Here is a 25,170-nt window from a genome sequence, read left to right as displayed (position 1 = left end):
AGACGACATTAAGACGAGTTACATACTCGTACAAAGTAATTCTCAGCTATTCGAAAACCGACCGGCCCCGTCAGCGAGGTCGGATCGCATACGGACCTGACCCCCGATCATATTAGAGACCATTGTTACCCTTCTAATGTTACTTCAGTTTCTTCTGCCACTTATTCCCCCAGCACTAACGCTTTCCGAAGTAGTAGCAATGTTAACCAAGCACCATCAACCGATCAAGTCAAGTTTCGTCTTTCAAGGGAACCCTTGAGTCGGATGCTGAACGAGTGTCGGGTGACATCCCAAGCCATAGTATAATTGAACGGATCTAGTCTCCCATAGGAGTTCTCGAGTTTTACTACCTATAAAAGAGGTTTAAGGAAAACAGATGTGCCCTGCCTCGTCAAACTGTAGCAGTGTAAGTCAGGTTAAAAAATGTGACCTTTTAGGGTCCATCTCATTTCAATATTAACTTTTATATATACTTTATTAAGTCTTTAGAAACTTACGACATATACGATACGATACCAAATGAGTCTGTAACAAAATCTCATAATCTAACTTCTAGTTAGATATCAAGTAATTTTAAACAATACATTGTAAAAACAATTTTACTTGGGTAAAATGTTTTATAGTACTTGTAATGTGACCGCGCGGATTAGAGAAACTAGTTAAATCAATATAAATGTAACTTGAATGACTACGAAACAATAGATGATCTGCATGGTCAATTGAAAATATCGTAATTATGGCAATCGCTGAGGCCACGAGGACAATAGTAAAGAGAACGATTCTCTAGCGGTAATTACAGACAGACCCAGTATCTGCTTGGACGAGCACTTTCAAGTGTAATTATGGCTAACCATACAATAGCCTTAATAGAACGCACGCGGTAGACTTGACTTTCACGACACCTTAGTCAACTACGATCCATTATATAAAAGGTACAAGTATCACGTAAAACTTTAATAAGTAAAGAAATCTTTAATATTTCCTACTCGATTTTATAATCAAATATTCTCTTTTTTTCAAAGTAATATCTATGAATTAACAAAAGCGCTACATTCAAAGATTAACGAAGCTAACAAGCGCAATACTATTTTTAAAAGCATAAGCATTTATTTGCGAATTTATTTTTTTCATTGAATAATATAAATCACTATCTACAAGACCAGGCGTAAATAATCCATTCATATATGGACAGAAATACCGAGAAAAGAAATTAAATAAACATTAAGTTGAATATGTGCTATAATGAACATTAGATACGTTACTTCACACTTTGTTATTACACTTGTCCACCCAGAACTGAACTGGTTGCTTTCGAAGCGAGGTGACCTCATTAGGTATGTTAAGGTATGAAAAGTCACTGATAGGGACCTCAACAAAAACCACGCTAGATCGACGATCACGTAAGACCACTTCGCAAGCGATCAGAAGATTCGGAGTAAAAAAAGAAGAAAAAGAAGTTAGTGGATGAATTATTGATGAATTATTTGCTCTTTTTCTACTACTTTACTTTTGTAAAGTAGTAGAAGAAGAGCAAATAATTCATTATGACCACGTAAACAAAGCAGTCGGTTCGATTCATTATTTATTGCCTATCACTGAATGTTTCTCATGTAGGCACTGAACTCTTTTTTGAAAAAAATTCACGGACCATAATTCAATCGCCGCAAATCGCAATAAATAAATAAATAAATTAGTGGAATAAATCCAGTTACCAACGTAACAGAAGTTTTGTGAAGGTATATACTATATCTTTAAACAATATAATACCAACCCGTCCAGACAGAGACCGGCGGTACGTCGTGGTGCAATAATGGTACCGACGCTTGTTTGTGCGCCGGCCACAAAGTACAAAGGGTGTTTGCCTACAAGCTAATTGGTCTCAAAGCGAAATTAATACACCTATAGACATTGTACGCAGGGAGTTATATATAAAGATGTGATCGGTTTATGTATGCGCAAACAAAATGTTATTTAAAGTCAATTTATTCTTATATTTGTACTTTTCAGAAATAACTATTTAATTTTGATCTGATTCAACGGTATTTAAACTTATAAAGTTTCAAAAACTAATTTAAACGTATGTAATGTTAACATTAACTTTACGGGAACACCAAAAGCATGTTCCTATTCATTTCCCGCACAATTACAACGTGGGAAAATGAATTTAGGCACCGCACTGCTACCTGTTTAAATTGAACGTTTAGGTTATGCAATGTTTTGGTTTAATGTATAAAATAATGAAACGTGCTTTGTACAACAAAACCCTAATAGAAAATTTCTTAGACTAGTTAATTTTATAATATCTGTTATCAAATAAATAAATCTACTTAACCCTACTTTAATAAACAAAAATTTCGATAAGGCATGAGATGCAAGGTGGGGTAAGTAGTAATTAAATAAACCATGCACCTGGGGCACTTCTCATTAACATTATTTGCCATCAACAAATTCATAGTCTCGTGCGAGAAACAACTACATAATTAAGAAAATTGCTAAGCTTAATAAACTTACCACACATAAGTAAGGCTGAGCGATTCTCTGTTATTTTGTATTTAAACTGAAGATACATTTAAAAAAGTCAACACGTAATTAACAGAGAAACAATAACTTTAAAATGCGCTACAAGCATTTTTTCTTATACACCGCATCTTAAAATCTATTTTAGTAATACGATTAATCATTTTATTACCTGAAATACAGATTATCAGTACATTAAAATAAACGATGAACCATTTTGTTTATATGTAACAAAAATTGTTGACATTTCATCTTCATAAGCAAATTATGATTATAATTTTGCGTAATGTAAACCAGAGATGTAATTTTAGATTCGATTATTGTTTTACTTTACTATTAATTTACTTTTGCACTGTGAAATATATGACAATATTCTATTTTCTATTCCAATACCGTTGCTCTTATGCAGTAAAGGTTTTCTGTTAAAAATCGTTTGTCGAAGACTTATCGTTATAGATATGATGTATAAAACTCAAAACTTATGATTTATGTTAGTAAGTCAGCTTACTATTACATGTCCATCGTATCAAAATTAAACACCATTATAAATTTAGTTTATTAAAAAAATATTTTACGTATGTAAACTATCAATGCAAGTTTATTTTACGTATGACATAAAAAAGGTGTAATCTGTCGTATACGAAATAGAGTTTTTTTTTTAATTTACTGAATTTACATGAATACGATGAATAATTAAATATTTGTCATATTATATAACTAACTATTTACAACTATCAATAATTATTTAATTCTATTCTAAAAAATTAAGGGAATCATATCAGAATAAAAGGTTAAATGAAACACCAATACAGTATTGTTCAGTGAAATGTTTTGATTCTTCCCCAACCCAGCCTAGCTGTTCATGGTAAAACTTGTTTATAATTACTAGCATAGCTCCGCTTCATTAGACCACAAAATAGAACTCAAAAGTCGCTCCATTGGATTGATGTTTTCATAACAACATGCAACAAAAACACGAATTGTGGTTGAAAAGTAATCACCGAAATTTCTTTGGTTTGCTATAGACAGGTAATTAATACGAATTAAAACAGGATATTAATTAAACGAACACAATAGAAAAGAAATTTATTTTGAGGCGAAAATATTTATTATTGCTAAAGAAAAAAAAGTCGTCTCTTAATGTTTTTAACAGTAATGCAAAAATCCATAACGCAAATATTGCTTAGTCTGGCCATAAATACAGTTACAATAAAAAACATAATGCTAGATTTCAATTTAAAACTTCTTGACCTTATATAAACGTTTTCTCATTTTCGCGCCAATGTGTGTTAAAAAATTTGGGAAGTAAAAACCGGATGGGGTGTTAATTTCTGAAATATTACATAAAATAGGTACGGAATCAAATAGTTTTTAAAATTCTCATTCCACTTGATATATAAGTATATAAAAAGTTGTCAAATATCTCCCTTCCGCCTTTTTGTCTTTTGAATTTCGCAGCTATGTACAAAGCGCTACAGAGCTCGTATCTGGCAATACTATACATAATTTGAAAGGTCTTGACATAACCTACAAAACGACGCTATGCATGATTAGTTTGGATATTGCGTTCAACAGTTATAGACGTGTAAACATGGAGTTCACTAACGCCGAAATTCGCGCTATTTTAAAGTTTTCCTTCGTTAAAGGTAAATCCGCTAGAGAAACGTTCCGTGAGATTAATGGTGTTTTGGGGGATGGTACTCTATCACTTCGAACCGCGGAGGAATGGTTTCGACGATTCAGAGCCGGCGAAAACGACACCATGGATAAGCCAGCCGGCGGAAGACCTGTGACGACAAATACCGATCAAATCATGGACTACATCGAGTTAGACCGGCATGTGGCATCTCGTGACATCGCCCAGGAGATGGGAGTTAGTCACCAAACCATTTTAAACCATCTGCAGAAGGCTGGATACAAAAAAAAGCTAGATGTTTGGGTGCCGCATGATTTGACGCAAAAAAACCTTCTGGACCGAATCAACGTCTGCGATATGCTGCTGAAACGGAACGAACTCGACCCATTCTTGAAGCAGATGGTGACTGGCGACGAAAAATGGATCATATACGACAATATCCAGCGAAAACGGTCGTGGTCGAAGGCCGGTGAATCGTCCCAAACAGTGGCCAAGCCGGGATTGACGGCCAGGAAGGTTTTGCTGTGTGTTTGGTGGGATTGGAAGGGAATCATCCACTATGAGCTGCTCCCATATGGCCAGACGCTTAATTCTACCATCTACTGCGAACAACTGGACCGCTTGAAGCAGGCGATCGACCAGAAGCGTCCAGAATTGGCCAACAGGAAGGGTGTAGTGTTCCACCAGGACAACGCCAGACCACACATTTCGTCGATGACTCGTCAGAAGCTACGGGAGCTCGGATGGGAGGTTTTATCACATCCAACATATAGCCCGGACATAGAGCCAAGTGATTACCACCTGTTCCTGTCCATTGGTGGTGTAAAGTTGAACTCAAAAGAGGTTTGTGGAAAGTGGCTGTCCGAGGTCTTCCCAAATAAGGAGGGGGGCTTCTACGAGGGAGGTATTATGAAGTTGCCGTCTAGATGGAAACAGATTATCGAACAAAACGGCGCATATTTGAACTAAATCCGATCACTGTAACACTTTTTATAAAGCATTGAATAAAGAGCAAAAAAGCGGAAGGGAGATATTTGACAACCTGTTATTATATTTTAAAGTTATGTTACTGTACTTGGCTATTAATACTATGATACCTCCTCTGTTTGTGAAAGGAAGAGATCTGACCTTCCACGTAATCTTCGTACGAAAAAGGCAATCATAGCAGTGAAGAAAAATATTTTACATGGATATGAATACAACACCTAGACCCATGTCGTGTATTGTAAAAGAATACTTGCAATCTGCACTTACGCACTGGTTAATATTGAGTAATTAACACGTTTTTAACGGTACGCAAAGGCAGCAGAAACGTCTATTGCTACAAGAAAAATTTGGACGCAAAAATTTTAAACAATATTTAATTTCGCTCCGGTAAAAATAGCTCCTATTTATCATTAAAAAAAAACCTAAGAACAAAGGTATGCTGATGTCCTAACTTTATCCTTATATTGATTTTTTTTCAATATGTTTGGATTAAAAGTAAAGCCACTTTATTATACCCGACTAAAATTTTATCATTACATTGAATTTTAGGGATAATCATTGGTTATTATTTTTGTACTGGTTTGATGACATATATGTATGTTATTGTGCATATGTTCCGTCAATTTAGTTTAGAAGATAATCATAAATAAAGAAACACGTGCTTGCCTACCGATGTTAAAAAAACATGACCAAACGTCCTGAAAAGTTACATTAAAATTTTTAATTTAGCCGTATTGCCTGTAGCTTTCATTTAAACGCTCGAACTACGCAGAAGCTTCAATATTCCAACCGTCTCTTTGTATTTGGCGAAGCTATTCATTGGATGTTCGAATCAGCAGTTAGCTCTACCGTACGATATTGTATACAGCCCTTTAAGTTCCAAGCGACTAGCTGACGACGAATTCGTACGATTTAAGTTTTCAATAGAAACACCAATTTCAGCTAAAAGCTTTTGTGAATGCACTTTTATAAAATTGTTAGATGTATTTTTTGGAATATTTCTATACTAAAAATGGTACTTGTTAAAAATGTGTACTCTCTGGAGTATGACAATTTTTAACAGAAAAAAAATTATGTTGCAATATTGTAAAATCATAGAGCGCCCATATTCGACGAATAACAAATTTATAAACTAACAATTATAATCACAATAATCATGAAAACCATTGTGAATGCATTACCATTACCATACATTGCGAAGTTCACCACTTAAAAATTATACAGTTACCTATTAAAACTTCATACAATATACATAATACTGGCTGACCTGTTAAACAAACCAAAATTGGTTGACAGGTAAATTTATAAGATTACCGGTATTTATAAAATTACAAGTGAAAATTGAAACAAAAATTTTTTGTGCTACTGTTATTTACTATGTATGTTCACCCAACTTCATTAAAATGCATTGACTGTTTTAAGCCATCATTGCGCAGACTTGCAAATTTCAAAGCAGAGGATGAATTCGAATGTTACACTGAGAATTATGTCAAATGTTTTTGGGAATTATGTGACTATCACAGGAGCACAGAAAATTTTACTTCGGATCCTAAAGAACAAGGTAAAGTAAAGTAATATCTTTATCGTACGCAAACGATAGTGTGCTCACAATATGTAACTAACTGCAATTTAAAATTTTGATATTGAAATAATTATTAAAATAAAGTTGATGGAATTTTATGTAAGAATAGTAATTTCGCCGAAGTCTGCCCCTGAGCTCTAAGATCGCTTCGGCTAACGCAACACGGAGTGACGATCGAAATTTCTTAAATTATCTATTCGAACAATACTCATTACATCGCTTAAAATTAACTGCAAAGATGGCGCTGTGATCAATTACCCACACCAATTGCTTTGTGAATTCAATTCGCGAAAACGATTAGCACTATCAAGATAAAGATGGAATGAATCGATAATGATGTTGATATTTTAATGCCAATAAAGTACCATTACATTACTAAATACTTGTGTATATACAATTTCAGTACATAACTTCGTCCGGTAATCTTTTAATAGAACTTATCAAAGACGAACATGTTAATCGATTACACAAAAATTATATGCAGTATTTTTTTTAATTATTACACAACATTGACTAACAAGTTTACACCCTGCTATGTCACAAATACACTACCAATCTTTGTTTTTGTTTTACATAAAAAATGCCTTTGCATACTCGCCTTTCCAGAGCAAGTATTGTCGGAGATCCACCAATTAAAACACTAAAAATGTTCCTCTGTCATCCGCTATATGGTGGCCACATTTTCGAGGCTAAAATTTTTCACTCCCCCCAAGACACCGCAACTTACTTCCCGGCCTCGTCACCTGACGTGGGCACGACTGCCCTGAGTATTTCACTCAAAGTTTACGTGGATAAAAAGAACGAGTACTCTCAAGTACAGGCCTTTTTCACCCTCCTACGGCGGAGCTGGTCATTGACTCCACCGCCAACCATAACTCAACTATGAAGGAAAATTATTCATTGCCACTGATAATTACGCTTAATCACAGAAGAGATGGAGAGGAGCACATTGCAATAAGGGTACTCCCTCCTCCGTTACAGAAGTAAAAGCAGAGACATCTTCCTCTCCTTCACAGTCCAATCCTTCAACTGGGACGGTGACTACATAACGCTACGCAACCTCGCGACGACAAGGAAAGAACCAGTTCAAAAAGGACATAACTTTTCACGCTTTTTACTGTAATTACTTTTAGTTATCTGTAAGGACCAACATACGGTAATATACTTTTTTTCGTTCGTCCAATGACGAACGTTCCGATGGCCGTTACATATGAATATAAGACCTTTTAAATGACAAAAACCCAAGCATTCTTCTAGTTATTCAATTGCTTATTGTATTACAGTAATAATACAACAACCACGGAAAAAGGCCCCTCGAGGCAGTCACCTGTGAAGAGTAATCATTCTGGTTTCAGACAATAAAACAATCATGTAATGTATCATTTAATACATTCTAAATCATATAAACTTTTTTGTTTTGTATATAATACTTGTCGTACATTCATATTTATTCTAGATTCTTCTACATAACATTTAAACAAGTCCCATTCCTTATTATCTATATTTCTGTTCATATCAATTACTAACTGTTCTGCATCAGTGACATATTTTAAATTAATAATGTTATCATTAATTTCTATTATAGCTTCATCGTTATTCCAAGGTTGGCATGATGTGGATATTATTTTTGGAATGGCATGGTAAGAAAGTCGGGCTTCTTTAGACATTACAGCTATGTCTCCACTCTCAAGCAAGATTGCAGATGGTTCTATGGTTTTATCAGTTCCACCTATTAAAAATATGGCAGATTGTCCAAAACTGGAAATAAAAACAATAAGTAAAAATAAGTTTATTTTTCTTATTAGCTAATGAACCATGAAAATTTGTATGAGATTTCTTTACCAGTGCAACCATTTTGATTCATCATTTTCACTACCAGTACAGTTCGTAAATCTCGTAAAAAGAGTTTTCCTTGCCAATTTTAAGTTTCTAAACCTTGTGAATTAAGATATTGTGATGAATCATTGCTGGAAAGCAACCATATGTGGAAATCTCATATATATAATATAGATTAACACATTAAAATATACTATATAGTTAATACCTAAAAGAAAACAAAGGTGCTTCCAAGTTGATCTCAGAATGATCAGTGTGGGCTGAAAGTGTGGACCCCAAATGATAATAGTTAACAATAGCAGCCTCTGCTTTGAAATTTTTGAAGCCTAGATATTGAGCAAAGCAGTCGGAAAGCTCAGCTAAGTCTTCTGGAAATCTTGACTTGTTGTCTTCACTGTACACCTAGTCAAAAGAATAAAAAAGATATTAAGGACTAGATAGGGACTAGATTATTTGGAATAAACAAGTTTTTTTTACAACAAAGTATGACCAAAGGCACTACTAATATATAAAATCAATTTTGCATGTACATAAATTTGATAAACAATATTTGCTGTTTTAAATTAAAAATATAAATTAAATTCATTAATCAGTAATAATTCATCTATATAATTACTTATAAAAAATATTTCATTAATTATTTTCATAAATCTAAGTGTGAGAAATAAAATATTAACATTGTACTTTTGTATCCCAGTTATGATGATAACCAAGAGTAGTCCATCGAAGTTTTTTTTGCAATTTAACATTACACTCTTCTTTTGAAAAGCATTCCTTCCACCAATCACTTATAATAATATCAATGTCAATATTTGTTTTATTCGGTTTTCTCGAATATTCTTCCAAACATTTTCTAATCCAGTAACGTTGACCTAGACTTGTAAATGGATTTTTAATTAGCAACAATCCAGGATGTCTCACAAATTTGTAGGTTTTCCATTCTTTTGTAGGTTTAAGGCCTAAAACTGTTGTTCTATTATCTTCAGCAACAGTTTGAAAATTACAAGCCTCTATCGCTTCCTGAAATTATTAAGCACTTTTAAAACTAAAGAAAACAATACACTTATATCACCATCATTTTAGCCATAGCACAACCAATGCTAAACATTTAGGGGCCTTTAATTTTCCAATAGTACAAGATGAAGATGGCCTTGCATCCAGTGTCTGCAGACAAAATTTATTTAGTGGATGGAATAAAAACGACACTTGTTCATAAATATGAACCTTTATAAATACTATCATAAGATACAAAGCTACGATTATAACCATTTATGCATAATAAACTACAGGCCTTACATGTAGCTTATCACCTATTAAATTTAAATCTCAAAAACAATTTTCATTAAAAATAAAAACTTATACCTTTTTTTCCAACTTATCATTTTCTATTTTAATAACATCTTCGTACGATGGTTTTGGATTATTACATTTATAATACTTGAAAACCTGCATGAAAATATTTTCATTTGATTGATCAAAAGTTCTTTTCATTTTTTTTTCTTCAAATATTTTCTATAAACATACGCTTTTCATTTTATATCTCATCATCTTTGGTGTTTCGTGCTTACATAGACAACGATGACAATAATTCAATTGCTACGTATATTTATATTTTTTTATTTTCATAATAGTTTCATGTCACGTGCTAATATCGTGGCTGAAATAACCGATTCTTTTATAAATTGATTTATTTAAACGAATAGAAATAAAATATTTATAGAAAAAAAGACACTAGCCAAACCTATGTAAATGTTATTAATAATTTAATTTAGGGCGCATATTGTCTGAACAGATCTCTTATATTAAAACATTAAAAACATTTATAAAGTTTAATGTTCACTTTTACATATTTTCAGAATTAGAACAAAAGATTTGTTTTTTTATATAATATCATTTATAAATTAAAAAAGTTTTTAGATGTAATGTATTATTAAATGTAATTTAATACGCAAGGTTTGTAGTCAGTAACACTGACATGACATACGGCATCGATGCCTTAATGTCAAGAACTTCGGATTGTTATTTTATATTTTTGTTACTAACATTCATTAACATATAACAAATATATTCACATCGTGTACAACATTAAACAATTTAGAAATGAGTACTACTACATCCATTCAAACTACAGAGGTGATAAAGGTACAAAATAGCCATTTTTAGGGACTAAATTGAACTTGTGAAGTGTAATTTTCTGCTAAACCCATTGTTTATCAACTATTGAAAATTAGGTTTTTCCAAAGGAAAGATTGCTATGAAGTACAATCTTCTAGAGATTATATAATAGTTATTTTCTAATGACTGTTTAATTAATCTACAACTCTACTAAACTTACTACTTACACCATTAACACTGATAGTTAAAACACGGTACTAATATAGCATTCTTCCTTTTTTTTCAGGATAATGGAGAAATTGATGGTAAAACAAAGTTAAGGAAGTGGTTGAACATGAACTTCAGAATAGAAATGACAGATGGCAGAGTTCTGATAGGAGTCTTTCTTTGTACAGATAGAGATGCTAATGTTATTTTAGGTTAGTAAAAACTAAAGTAAATTTTTATAACTAAAAGAAAGTATTGAGTTCGGAAAATTTGATAAAATCTGCTAATTGAACTATAAGAAAATATTTATTTTTCATCTATGTTATGCAATACTTAACATATCAATATTTCGACTACATGAAAATGAAAGATTTTTGAAATGTTATGCATGTTACACTCAAATTGGATCATATTAGCTGAAGTTCTCAATAAAATAATAGACATACATGTCTAAAGAAACAGCATTACAAAAACTGAATCACATGGTAGGTAACTAAAAAAAAGTCTAAAAATATTTGTGGTATATTTGAGTAAAAGGAAGTTTAAATCATTTTATCACAGATCAGACTAGTGATTATATGGTACAGCAATTCCTAGTTACTTTGAAAAGTATTGAGTTATATGTGACTTTTTTGTAATTTAATATAAAAAAATTCTAATTGAGTTACCAAAAATTTTTTATACTTACTTGTGAAGTGTTTTTTCTATTATTTTATGTGGTGTCTACCCACCACAAAAAACAGAGTTGAATGTATATTAGTGTATTATTTCACCTAACACTTTTTTAAAAAATAACTTTTCAGGTAATTGTTCAGAATACCTCAAAAACAGTGATGGTGAAACTGAGGAACCTCGCGTTTTAGGTTTAGTTATGGTACCTGGTCGACACATTGTTTCTATAAAAATAGATGAAACAATGGACACTTCCCCACCACAAAAATATTATTATGAAGAATAACACTTATATACTATAATTACTTATAATTTTACTGTATATTTATTTAGGTAAGTAATAAAAAATATTTTTTCTATTATTTTTTTATTTTAAGTCATCATTTAACCTATTTATTAATTGGTTTACAACTTCTTTCTCTTGATAAATATTTTTATTTTCATTAGCAAAAGGATTGAATTCATCATAAGTTTCAAAGGAAGTAGAGGATAATACATCTAAAAGAATTTCACAAATTGTCTGTACACTGTTTACTGGTTCACATAGAACAGAGTGTAAAAACTTGGTATCTAAAATTCTTCTCAAACATAGATAGGGATGAAGTGCAATTCCTGTTTTAGTAACATTTTCATAAAACATAACACTTAAATTTCTTATTTCTTCATCCTCATCTTGTAAAAGAATAACCACAGTTATAATGGAATTTATTTTTATTACATCAGGTAAGCTTTTGAATCTAGAAGCAATTTCATTATTGGCAGCAGCAGAAATTAATCTCATATCAATGTCTGATATTTCAATGTTACACATTTTGCGAATTAATTTTGTTACAAATAATATAATTTCGTCATCAGTTGCTACCCTTGCAAGAAATGGAATAATATACCTTAATCTATATGACACATAATCATTATCTATGTATTTAATAATATCTTTAATATCAGTATATATCTCTAATTTAAAATTGATTAAAGTAGAAATTTTATAAAGAATCTTCCAAATGCTTACACTGTATGCCTTCTTTGAAAAAGAGAGCAGAATTTTACTTATTGTTATTAAAATCAAGTTGTCAATATCAGTTTCTAAATCAAGTCTTGTATGCAAGACCTCACAATATCTTTCATAATCGCTATTGTCTAAAATGAAATTTAAATACTCTGGTATATCAGCCCATGAACAATTTTGTAAACATTTACTAATATGTGTTCGTGCCCACTGGAATAATCCAGGTTCATTTCCGGTTTTAGTTTTTAATACAATTTGTTTTATATCAGAAAAATTCTGCAACTTATCTGTAAATACATTTTCAATTAATTCTTTGCACAAATAAGAGTGGTAGGGCTTTTCTAGTATAGATTTAAATTTCATGTTCAAAAAATTCAATCTTGTTTTATACAAGTGATTGTAATTCTTATTACAATCAACCAATAGTAACAGACATCCATGAAGGAAATTTTCATTTGGTTGCTCTACTTTGCTTAATAATGCAAAAATATCATCAAAGGAATACATATTGTAAATACATTTTGACGTAAGTCGTCGTACAGTATATATAGCACTCTGTAATAATAATGAAAGACTCTTTAACAATTCCTTATAAGGATCTAATTGATCATGTGAATTATATTTAAAGTTATATCTCTTGGCAAAGTTGCCTAAAATATTAAGTATAGGTAATAAGTTAGAATGGGTCTGCAATAAATCTTTCTTTTCATCTACTTGACTCTTTAGTTGATCAAGAATAAACTCCCATAGTTGAGGAAAATGTGTCCGGAATTCATCACACGCAACTGTAGATATAACTGTTTCTTCTAAACCTGACACTTTTTTCTGGCCCATTAGTTTTGGAATCAAGGCACCATAGAGTTGAAGAGCTGCATTTCTATAGAATTAAATAATTTATTAATAAAATCATATCCATATCACTTACAAAAAAATAAACACAAACATGAGGCATGTTATGTTACTATTTAGGAAAACACCATATAAATGTATCAAAAAGGATAATTAAATATTCTACCTTATTTGCCAATGGGGGCTTGTCAGATTGTCAAATGCAAGTTCAGCTAATTTTGCTGAATAATACATGACTTCCGTTGTTAAACTGCTGTCTGTAACTATTCTTGTTAAGAAGTGAATGTATATTGCTTTTGGTAAATCTTTTTCACAGTTAATATCTGCTGGATTGGTTACATTTTTCGGATCATCGTGGCATATATTGCAACAGTTCAATAAGGTATTGATGAAATGGTGAAACAGTGGCTACAGAAGAAAAATTCTTAAATTAATTAAATCATTAATAAATTTAGTAAAAACATGTTACAATTTTTTATAGATACCTTATTCTTTTTTGTGTCATTGCTTACAATTCTGTGAATCATAATTGATAAACCTGCACCTCTTCTGGTGACAGAGGCCATATCATTAGCTTCCGAAATCAATTCCTTCAATTTTCGCTTTAATAAAGCAAGAGGTAATTCAGAGAGTTCGGACTTAACTGGAAGTGATGTTAATTTTCTTATTCCCTGACCTGTATTAAAGTAATGTTAACATACATTCTAAAGTAAAAATTAATTGAAAATTAGGTTAATAACCTACCAAGAGATACACCAGCTGCTTCTATTGCTCCTTTATGTCGGGATGTCTCCAGGACTTTAGTTATCACATTAAGTGATTTTACACAAACATTAAGATATGTATCATCATTGTAATATTCAATCATAAGAGCTGCCAATTCACAGGACACCTTGTAAATGTGAAATATATAAAATTTATTAAATCTACACTAGTAATATTAAATTAAAAACGCAAAACTTATAAATTACCTTAACATTTAGCCATAAACAGTTCAAAATAATTTGTTGTAATCCAGTAATTTTTTCATTGTCTTCATTATTTGTTGCATGTCCTGATTTTTGTATAATTTGTAAAACCATGTCATTCATTTTTGAAAAGTCAGAACTTGTACAGAGATCTGGTTCCCAAACAAACTGGTTAGATAACTCCTCTAAAATCTCTAATATCGAAAATGCAGTGTGATCACTAATTTGTAATTTATACGAAGTTTTAAGACAAGCTTCATAAATAGCACACAGTATGCCTAAATTTGAGTGCATTTGTTTTCCTTGTTCAATTGATTCCACAATTTCCCTCTTTAAGTTAAATTCCGTAATTAACTCACTATAAGCAAATGTGAAAATTGTTTCTAAACTATTAAATATCATACCTTCTTGAGAACCATCCTTTAACAGAAGATCAATTACCAATTGAAACATGCTTCGTCCACAGTCTATCTCATAGAAGAATTTACTTTGGATCTTCAATATTGCCCTTTCTATTATCTTGTTAATAATAACTGGTTGCGCAAGTTGTGTGGCATAATGATTCAGCAATAACAAGGAGAGATTTTCTCGTATATCATCTGCTGGATCACTTAGAATACTTATAAGTTTGTTAACAAATTCCTCACTATAAAAGATCCAAACTCCATTATCAGCAATGTATTGTATGAAGCTATTATTTTGTTTCACTTGTTTTTGTCTCTTTTTTGGAATTTCTGTAAAACAGTTTAATACTGTATCAGCTATTTTAATAGTGGTAATTTTACGTTGATAATTACCATTTAGGTTCAAAGACATGATTATAAAATGTTGCAGTTTTTCACAAAATGATAATAAGTCACTTTTTTCACTTTCTGACATGTTTGTATTGTTTAGGTGTAGAATATGAATATGTCTCAAGAAACTACTAAAACTGTTTAACATATTTAGTCTCAGTACTGTACAATCAGAGCTTACATTATCAGATAGGTAATTTATAACTGTATGGTATTCTATTTCACTTGGCCAAGATTTGCTGTTTGTTACGCAAACAATGTCAAAAGCACATATCCTGATGTAATAATTGCAATGTTCTATGCTATAAAGAACCAAATGTTCAACAAATGTAAATTTCTTCCACTGCTTTTCAATTAGATTTAGTTTATTACTTTGCCTCATAACACATAAAGTACTAAACAACCTAGACTCTGTTTTGGGATATTCTTGTAACATATTTATTAAAGATGTACTCAGTGATGGAAACTTCTTTAGTGTAGTCAGGCACCAATAATTATTAAAATTCTCTGTAACTACTTGTGGCGATTGGTACAAAATTTGTGTAATTTCATTTAAAAATATGCCTTTCCATTCCTCATCCGATTTCATCTTTTTTAAAACACAATAATACATATCTGCACCTGCAGAAACTAATCCAGGTTTAGATAAACTATTCAAAAGCCCATTGATTAAATCACACCTTTTCAAAAGTATCATTATATTTCCTTTATACTGGTCTATAATCTCAGCGAACATCAAATATTTTGCCTTGTTCCAATAAAATGCATCAATTTCTTCAAGAATTTCTTCAAATACATTATTTTCCACTGCTGATAAAATATTTTGAAATATCAATTTATTCAGATTTCTTATTCCATTAATAGGGTTTTCCCAATTGTGGTTAACTAAGTTTAGTAATTTTATTTGGTTATTTCTTGTAAACACTACATTCTGTAATTCTGTTCCTAATACTTTTTTAAGTGATCCCAATATTTTAAAGACAATAAATGTATAATGAGAATACTCATAAGCCATCTGTATAAGTAAGCTTACTGCATATTGCAGAATGTCTTCTAAAATATAAATAAATTCATAGTCCCTTTGTCTAAGGAAATTGGATTGAAAGATTCCATAAATAATGGATATGGTTTTTGTTGAATTTTCACCATTTACAGTGTCACTATTGTTAAAATTTTCTTTGATGTTATTTAATATTGAATGCAAAAATGACTCTTGTTTCTTGGTGGCACTAAGAACTGTATAAAAACAAATTGAACAAAGTAATTGTTCATCAAATTCATTCAACTGTTGTAGTAAATGGCTCCATAGAGCTTGCAGTATATTATTAGACAGTTCAGAATGTTCACAACAATCACTAGATTTTCCATTAACCTTTTTTATTTTCAGCAACACTTCCTGAAAAAGATTGCAGAGGAAAATAATTTATATAATAATATCTAATGAATATTAATTTTCAAATATGCAGGCTTTTAGCATTAATTTTTTAAATTCAAAATATCTTTATACTATAGGTTTGAATCTTTAATTATTTTAACATTAGTACAGCTTATCTGAAGACAAAAGCCAGCTGAAAAACTCAACAATTGCTCTTTTAAAATGTAATGATGTTTGATGTATATATCATGTTTAAGTATGTTTGTACATGTAACTACCCATTAATTATACTTCTACCTTTTTCTATACTATGGTCGTCTGTAAGAGATTGCCTAGTGTGATAAGACCACCTACTGTACTCTTTAGTTTATTATTGTAAAACAATTAAAAACTGATGTATCCTAGCATGTACAATAAAGAATATTAAATAAATAAATAAATAAAATTAAATCATATCAACCATTTAAAGGAATCAACAAACAAAGTTGCAAACATTTTGATCAACTAATAACTCTTGAATGCTATCATGAGGTGCATTTAATAATATACTTTTTGAATTAAAAACTAAAAAGGTATAAGATTTTTTGAGTTATTTTATAATATATGGTCACATATACATATACTCAGACCCATGTAGTATTTATTAACTTTTTGAAGATGAAATTAATGGGTTTAGGACTTGTATTCTCAAGTGTCTGTTACAATATTTTATAAAAGTATTTAAAGTGTGTCTATAAATTATCATTTCATATGTGTATACATTATCATATATTAAACAGAAGTGAGTCTCCATAGGTATTATCTTTGTTAAATGACAATGAAATCATTTCAATTTTAGATAGTAATAAATTACCTGCAACGTATTTGAATTCAAATGTGAAGTTGGTACTTGAAGACTCAATAAAATGTAATTCAAGTCCTCCATGTGAAATCCCAGCACTAACCTACAATGGGAAATGTTGTTACAGTTAAGATATATTGTATAACATTATTTAATAATTAAACATTCACCTGAGAGAAAGCAGAATGTGACAGGAATTTGAAAATGAATTAGGTATCAATGAAAGGCCAGTATTTACTACTACATTATCTATATTTACAATGAATGTCAGTAAGAAAATTATTTAAGTTTCTCTGATTGGTTCAAATCCCTCCTTCTGCATTTTCTCTTTAAATAATTCATAATCTCTTTTTCTATCAAAATGGGTAACCCATTTAGGAGGGCATGACTTTTCAAATATCTTTCTGAATTCCGTGCACTCTTTTGGTATTCTAGAACTGTCTCTGATGTTGTGACTATCTAAACACTCCCAGTAACGATCTCTCGAATCCCAACAAGTTTTTCGTTGAGCTCGATCTGGGAAAGACATGTTCCCTCTCACAAATGTCCTATAAGGAAAAACATATTGTGAAGTTAAGTTTGAACATGCTGAAAGGTGGAATACAAACAAAAATATGAATGTGAGAATCAGTTTCATATGTGAAAAAATAATTGTCATAAAAGGCATAATACATTACCAAAACGTTTCTTTAAGATAAACTATTTAAATTACTCATGAGTTAACTAAGGCTACTTTGTCGTTAATTATGTACAAAGGTATTGATGAATGTCATGATTTTTGGGTTTTTAAGTTTTTCCACGACATTGAAGAATTTTAACAAAGTCGTCGAAGAAGTCGAAGTCGTTTTAATTGTCATAAAAATTTTACAAAACCGGATTATAATAATAAATTGAATTTTTATCAATGAAGTTTTATCAATAATTTATGTATGGAAACCTTTAACGATGATTTTTAGATAAACTTACTTTAAAACGGATTTATACTAATTTCTTGTTTTACACCAATTTTGAGAGCTGAAAATATTAATTAGATTTTCAGGTATTGGTATCGGAATTAGAACTTTAACCTTAAAAACTTAATTAAAGACAAAATCTACTACAAATGACAAGTGCAATGACAGTGACAGCGCGAAAATAAAAGTTGTGTCACAATATTTGCAAATCTATGATTTAATTTTACAAAACTTTTAAAATTGAAAGTTACAATCTACATAATTTTAATAACATCTTTTATTTGAAAACTTTTTATTAAGCAAATAAATAACACATCATTATATTTTCTGGTTCTTTATTACATCAAGCTTGGAATAGTTACCTAATTGACCACAGTCTGACGATTTTTTTAAATCACTAAATTCTCAAGAACTCCTAATGAAAGAAAGAACATTTGCTCAAACCGTTAAAGTCCAAAATATTGATTTTAAATAAATTTTTATTCATTTTTTTCTATTACAATAAATTACAACAATTGTCGGGTTGTTGATTCATAACATTATTTATAAATTAAGACGACAGAAAATCTAAGTTTTAGTTTAAATATATTATGAATGTGTTTGATTTCATCGCCTTTTAAGAAAAAAATATATATGTCTGCCACTATATTATTTCAAATTTTAATTATTTATACTACTTTTAACTCCTGATTTTTTTTGTATTTAACATGTTTCATAATGTCAATGACTATTTATTGATATGATAAAACACTCCTTATCAGTCTCTATAATACGGTCATACAGAGTGTGCCATCGGTTATTTAATAATAAACATAAAATGTGTTCAAAATTATTGAAGATCACGGATTTATTAAAAAACAAAGATCCGTTTACTTTTTCTTTTGAAGTGACTCCAGAAATAAGCGAAGCCGACTTAGATAAAATTGAAGTGCAACCAATGTTTTATTCTGTAACTTGGCACGCATCTAATCACCAGTGCAAGGATTTGAATATCCCTCCGTTAAAATTAGCAAGCCTTTTAAAACAAAAAGGAAAGCATGTTTTATTGAACTTAAGTTGTCATCTTATGACCAAAAAATACCTAAACGAATTACTTCCGTGGCTTCAAGAAAAGGATATTTGTAACTTATTTATTGTGTTAGGAGGTATGTTTATTTTCACAGTTCAAATACAAAGCTTGTTTAAATAGTCTTACAGGATTTTATTAATTGTATGTATGTTGTTACAGCGTCATTTGACCCAAGTGGATCAGATTTTAATACTAGTCAAGAAATGATTTTGTATATAAAGGAAAAAACTAGAGACTATTTTTGTATCGGAGTTGCGGGATTTCCTTACAATAATTATAAAATATCAGTATTAAAAGAAAAAATCGACAACGGAGCCGATTTCATAATTTCACAAGCGTTTTTTGAAGCAAACGTTTTTAAAGATTTTATTAAAAAATGCAAAGATGCAAATTTAAACGCTCCCATAATTCCGGGAATATTTCCTTTTCAATCGCAATCGGAGCTTAATAGTTTTTTAAAATTGTGCAAAGTTGAGGTTACTAAAGAATTTATGGAGAAGTTAAAAAAAGAACCAGAAAATACAATAAACGTTGTGGAAAACTTAATACATGAAATACGCAATAATTTACATGTAAATCATTTCCATTTTTTTACAATTAACAAACTAGATAAAACTTGTGACCTCATTTTAAAATTACGAAAAACAATAAAATAATTCTTTTACGTGGTACATTGTATACGTTTAACTATTTTTAATGAAATTTCAACAAACAACTCGAAGAACGTGTAATCTTCATCCTTTGAATAAACATACGGCTAAGTATGATTTTTATTTTCTTAATTATCTCTCTGACCCTACATCTTTAAAAGATTTTTCGGCAGCAATAAATCTTGTCATATTTATCCTTAACACTTGTTTCTTTTTCGGGGTAAAACGCACCGATATACAAGTGATAGATAATAGGTGTAAAAGCTTTGAAGCGTTGAATGTATGGCTACCTCACCAAAACTCATTACATTCAAATAAAAAAAATAACTTAATTATAGAAAGCAAGTTGTTTCATAATTCGGATTACTACTTATATGTTAATGTAACATATTTCATAGTAATCACTTTATACAATATAATCATCATCATATTAGCTTATAGACACCCACGATGACTGATCTTTCGCTACCTGCATCCAACGACTTCTTTCGATCTTACATGCTTTTACTACCCAAATTATCCCGTACAATGAAAAAGGGTTGAATGATTAGAAATGAGCATTTGTCCTCTTAAAGATTTTATACCTACAATCAATTATTTTGTTACAGAGACGGTTTTTGAGGTGTGTGGCATGATCTTCCATCCTTGATCGGAATCGCTTTTTCATGATTGATGGCATCCCCTATTTCCGTCTAATACTGTTTGCCTAGTAGATATTCAAATCATCATTGGAGAATGGTGAATGCGTTTGGCTTTCTCCCATCTATAGTTATAAATATCGGTGGCTTCATCAGGAACCTAGGTTCAGACTACCGTTACATAAGATAATAAAAAAATTAAAATATGTTTTCGTAGATTACTTAAAGCGATTTATATATTTCAAATCATATTTAATTTATCATATTTAAAATCTATATTGTTTATTGAATATGAAACGTTAATTATAATTGGTAACAGATATGAATTATGAGCTTTATATCACCCCATTTTCTATTTAGATCATGACATACGGTTATTTAACACTTTTACATATATGGGGTATTAAGGTAAAAAGTTTGTGCATAAACCCTTTTCATTCTTTTTAAAACATTTCTCAATAATTTTTGCGATGACCGTTTGCGTTAAGTCATAAATAAAGGTGGTTTCACAATATTTATTAATAACCGGCACACAAAAAATCGACGGGGGCCTACCGGATGAACAGTTTTGAAAATTGCTTTCAGCTCGTTACTTACTTTATATAATACTAATACGCTTATTCGGTTCACTTTATCACCCCACTCCGCATCAATGTCATCAAATTATTTAACATCGGTTGGCGCGAAAATGAGAACACAATAAATAGTCATAAAAAATAAATAATTCAAAATTAGATACAATATCTATAATATGTTTTTTTTTTTAATTGTAACTAAATTTATGGCCAGACTAAGTACATTATAACAATTATAACGTCTGTTTAGTGATCTTTAAAATTTATAGATACATAATCAGACTAATACAGAACTTTTCATGATTCTGTCAGATGATTTGTTACTGCTCTTGCTTGAAATGTATATATATTAATTTATTTATATTATTATCCACATATGATTATTAAATATGACTACTTGTGTATCTTTTGAGAAGAATTCCAGAAGGATCCAGTTTCGTAGAAACTAAAATCAGATTGTACTTCCCTACAAGGCATCCTTCAACTCAAATCCATTGCCATCCCAATAATTACATTGAGAAGAGCCTAAAACACATTCAGACAGTTTTTATGTAGCGGAAGGGTATTTATTCTAATAGTAAAAAAAACAATCAGTGTGAAATTTTAATAAGAATACAGCCCTATACACTGTTCAACAATCGGTCATGTATAACATCACAACCAAAAAAATGAGTACAAAAATCAAATGGACAACTATTTGCAAGTTAGAACTAGGTGCAGACTGTTTTCACGAACGACCTTAACAACTTTCCATGTAATAAAATAGTCTGCAAAATTAAAAACACCCCTTAATCATTCGAATACTAAAATATACGTAAGAACTGAAATTTTAATTTGAGTTTTTTCCTGAGTGTCGAATTCATTTTTTATTTGTTATTAATAGTCTGCACCGAGCTTGTGAACTATTCAGAGCGCTCATAGCAATAAATACGGTAGGTGTCGTGGCACTACATCTATTTCGATTTAGTTTTATAAAATTGTCTACTTAACTATATTCAATTAAAATTGATTAACATGAACCAGATTTCATTATGACGGATTATAATACATTGGCAATATTTCTAATTGTGTAAAAGCTTCCAAACAACTATTCTACATTACCTACATTATTTTGTTGAATTCTACTCTAAACTTTTATATTTATATCTTACGTAAGTTATTGTTACGATTTAATAAAGCTTCGTTCACAGTTTTAAATAATAACCAAAGATTTTATTATTTAATATAAATGCCATTTAAAACCTGCACGTGAATTTCTCCACCATCTCTAGTGAAGATTTAATGACGTGTAGGCGTTTTAGGCTTAGATCAGAGGTTCCCAGAGCAGCATAGACCATATTCAAAATTTAGTTAGTTCCGGTGGACTTCCTCCAGCTACATATGAACCATATTTCCAAAATTAGACAGGATACTAGGTGGATGACAGCGTCACTTTTGCAAGTCTCAAAACGTTGCAGTGAAATGAATATGTAGGTTTTTACAAGCAACAGTCGATTAGCTTCCTAAAATATTGTCCCGCCTACGTTGATACTTGAAGTCCAGCTAACATTTTAATTCATCACCATTATTAACAATTAAAGTTTTCGATAAAAGTAAGTAGTTAAAAGTAAAGTTTTCCCCCGCTTATGAATTATTAACTCCCGTCGAGATTCCCGTAAGCCACCGCGAGTCCACCGGGAACACTCTGGGAACCTATGGTCTAAGCGTCTTGAGTGCTTTGCCTCCTTGAACGAAGTGAAACGGCCACACAGCACTGATCCGTGACAAAATAAAAAAGTACTTCTTGAATCTTAAAATGTGAACATATCACTGAAAGTATTTTAAAATGCCTGTATTGTTATTATATTTTTTCATATGTCGATTACATTCGAAACATCTGACACCGTAAAGAAGTATTTTTAAGTTAATTTATTTTGCTTACGATAAAACTTATTCACTTAATCGAATTTGTTAAAACCATAAAACACTCAAAACTTGCCACACATTCTACAACTTTCAACATTCAGCACATGATTTTCCAGAATATTAAACAGTTTTTTTGTAATTAATGTGTCATCGGTAAAGACGATCGGTAAAATAAACCTGGTTTACAAAGAACATCTCTAAATCTAATCAAAACTTGATATGTCTACTTTGTAACATTCAATATATTTTACGTATTAATTAAGTTAAACTGAAAATCGCTACAAATGAATAATACGCAATTACGAAATGGTACTATTGATCTGAATTGACACTGAATTCAGTCTTATTTAAAACTTTACATCTTACGAGGTAGTTATTTACAAAAATAATAATAACATCATTCTAGATAGTCACTTGGAATTTTATACTCCGACACGTTTACATCGAAATGAAACATTACAAATTAACAACACTTAAGATGTACAGAGACGTGCGGTAGATTTTTTAAAAATTTACAATTACATGCATAGATAACCCGAGTACCTGATGGGTTAATTTATCAGTTCGTTTAACAATTGTGGTCCCAGTTATAACTATTAAAAATATCAACCGAAAAGATTTTTTTTAATATATCGGTAAATGACATATATCTTCTTTAAACATCTGATGTGTATGTCAGACAAAAATTATTACGGCAGTATCGACTTACGAACAAGTAACTTTTTTGAAAAAAAAAATGTCGGTGTAATTCCAAATGCCTATCATAATAACCAATTGCAATAACGTATTATATTGAAAGCATAAATCATATACTTTTTCATGACAATTAAACCTATGTCGATATTGTCTCATTGTTTATCACTATATGATATTTTAACATTTCTATATCAACCATTTATCAAAATTTTCATGTTCATTATTGATTTTTTCTCTATCTATAAACTTTACCCAATTGCTTGCATCCGAGTCAGTGTTCTAAATTATAAAGTATCTTTCCAATGTTAATTTTAACACGTTAACATTATATTTATTTTTATATAGATTCCATTTGTTCTGTCAACTCTAAGATGGGACTCTCGCTGAGTGGAAGCATATTACCGCTTGGTGGTAGACTGTGTCCTTGCCAGGAAGGCTGAAAAAAATATACTTTAGTCAATATATTCATTAAACACATTGTTATTAATTAAGTTTTTATTACATTTGATAACATGTTGAGAATTTAGAGCTCTGACAAACTCACAGAGCTCGACTGAGCTTTGATTTATAACATGAACACGTGGTATTTTCCTTATGCCCTTTTCTTACTTGCATTCATGTGTATATTTAGGGACTGTGCATATTACTGAACTGTATTGTGTTGTGTTGTTTTGTGTTTTTTTTTTATTATAACCTTATTTCCTTTGATACTTGCGATCTATATTGGTATTGACATATCCGGGGTGCCGCTACATTGTTTAATACTTGCGATGGTACATTCAAAATTAAAACTATAATGTTATCCTAGGCTTGTAGCATATATAAATAAAGTCCAGTAAATAATTCGTTATGTCATTAGCAAAAGCTGTTTGTCCGTGTGTCGTGCCTGTTGCAGGCGCCACTAGTGTAGAGCTCTTCACAATAACTAAAATCAGCATTACATTATATGGCCCTCCAGATTGGGATTAATATATTGTCTTCCGCTTTAAAGGATTTTAAACGAGATCTACCAATTCACAATTTACTGCAAATTAGTGTCAATAAGAGTGCAATTGATACCAAATTCTAAAATTTTATGTCAAAAGGTATGCGCGCGACGAGACGGGGAGTGACAACTGGTCTGTCCCATTTGTCCGTCGTCAAAGCACGGGCGGCTACACCCATTCTCTCTTTTAGCTCCCACCTCGCCAGGTTTTAGGCGCGGTACAGCACCTTCGATAGCTAGCTAAATTCGATTGTTACTGCAAGGCGTTAGCCGTTTTGGCTTTTACAACTTCATCGGGCCCAGGACTCGCGGAT

The 25,170-nt window shown here is 30.9% G+C and overlaps 5 protein-coding genes across 5 annotated transcripts; 2 read left to right on the top strand and 3 right to left on the bottom strand.

Annotated features, from left to right (window-relative positions):
• Positions 1-8,101: 8,101 nt before the first annotated feature.
• On the bottom strand, positions 8,102-10,114 carry AlkB (alpha-ketoglutarate-dependent dioxygenase AlkB). Its single transcript, XM_068775745.1, has 4 exons — positions 9,921-10,114; positions 9,243-9,578; positions 8,767-8,960; positions 8,102-8,480 (listed from the first exon to the last, which is right to left on the bottom strand). Exons 1-4 carry the CDS (start codon positions 10,047-10,049, stop codon positions 8,102-8,104), a joined length of 1,038 nt encoding a protein of 345 aa, XP_068631846.1. The 5' UTR covers positions 10,050-10,114.
• A 429-nt stretch (positions 10,115-10,543) lies between these two features.
• On the top strand, positions 10,544-13,818 carry Sbat (LSMD1 domain-containing protein Sbat). The gene is made up of 4 exons (XM_068772607.1): positions 10,544-10,700; positions 10,960-11,092; positions 11,684-11,885; positions 13,724-13,818. Exons 1-3 carry the CDS (start codon positions 10,659-10,661, stop codon positions 11,836-11,838), a joined length of 330 nt encoding a protein of 109 aa, XP_068628708.1. The 5' UTR covers positions 10,544-10,658; the 3' UTR covers positions 11,839-11,885; positions 13,724-13,818.
• Positions 11,920-17,646, bottom strand: LOC137932148 (tRNA (32-2'-O)-methyltransferase regulator THADA). Its single transcript, XM_068775732.1, has 7 exons — positions 17,556-17,646; positions 17,398-17,488; positions 14,379-16,565; positions 14,152-14,299; positions 13,893-14,083; positions 13,574-13,815; positions 11,920-13,435 (listed from the first exon to the last, which is right to left on the bottom strand). The coding sequence occupies exons 2-7, from the start codon at positions 17,467-17,469 to the stop codon at positions 11,920-11,922; spliced, it is 4,356 nt and encodes a 1,451-aa protein (XP_068631833.1). The 5' UTR covers positions 17,470-17,488; positions 17,556-17,646.
• LOC137929593 (cytochrome c oxidase assembly factor 6 homolog) lies at positions 17,619-18,486 on the bottom strand. The gene is made up of 2 exons (XM_068772618.1): positions 18,352-18,486; positions 17,619-17,933 (listed from the first exon to the last, which is right to left on the bottom strand). The coding sequence occupies exon 2, from the start codon at positions 17,912-17,914 to the stop codon at positions 17,669-17,671; it is 246 nt and encodes an 81-aa protein (XP_068628719.1). The 5' UTR covers positions 17,915-17,933; positions 18,352-18,486; the 3' UTR covers positions 17,619-17,668.
• Positions 18,487-19,123: 637 nt separating this feature from the next.
• Positions 19,124-20,063, top strand: LOC137932138 (methylenetetrahydrofolate reductase (NADPH)). The gene is made up of 2 exons (XM_068775721.1): positions 19,124-19,483; positions 19,567-20,063. The coding sequence occupies exons 1-2, from the start codon at positions 19,156-19,158 to the stop codon at positions 20,061-20,063; spliced, it is 825 nt and encodes a 274-aa protein (XP_068631822.1). The 5' UTR covers positions 19,124-19,155.
• Positions 20,064-25,170: the final 5,107 nt, after the last annotated feature.

This window comes from Battus philenor, unplaced genomic scaffold (genome assembly GCF_028537555.1).
Source record: "Battus philenor isolate CCGP_79_NKW_IND1 unplaced genomic scaffold, ilBatPhil1.0.hap1 SCAF_11, whole genome shotgun sequence".
In the NCBI taxonomy this organism is placed as follows: domain Eukaryota; kingdom Metazoa; phylum Arthropoda; class Insecta; order Lepidoptera; family Papilionidae; genus Battus; species Battus philenor.
The sequence above is the reverse complement of the archived record's forward strand: the minus strand, read 5'-3'. Positions and strand labels throughout refer to the sequence as shown.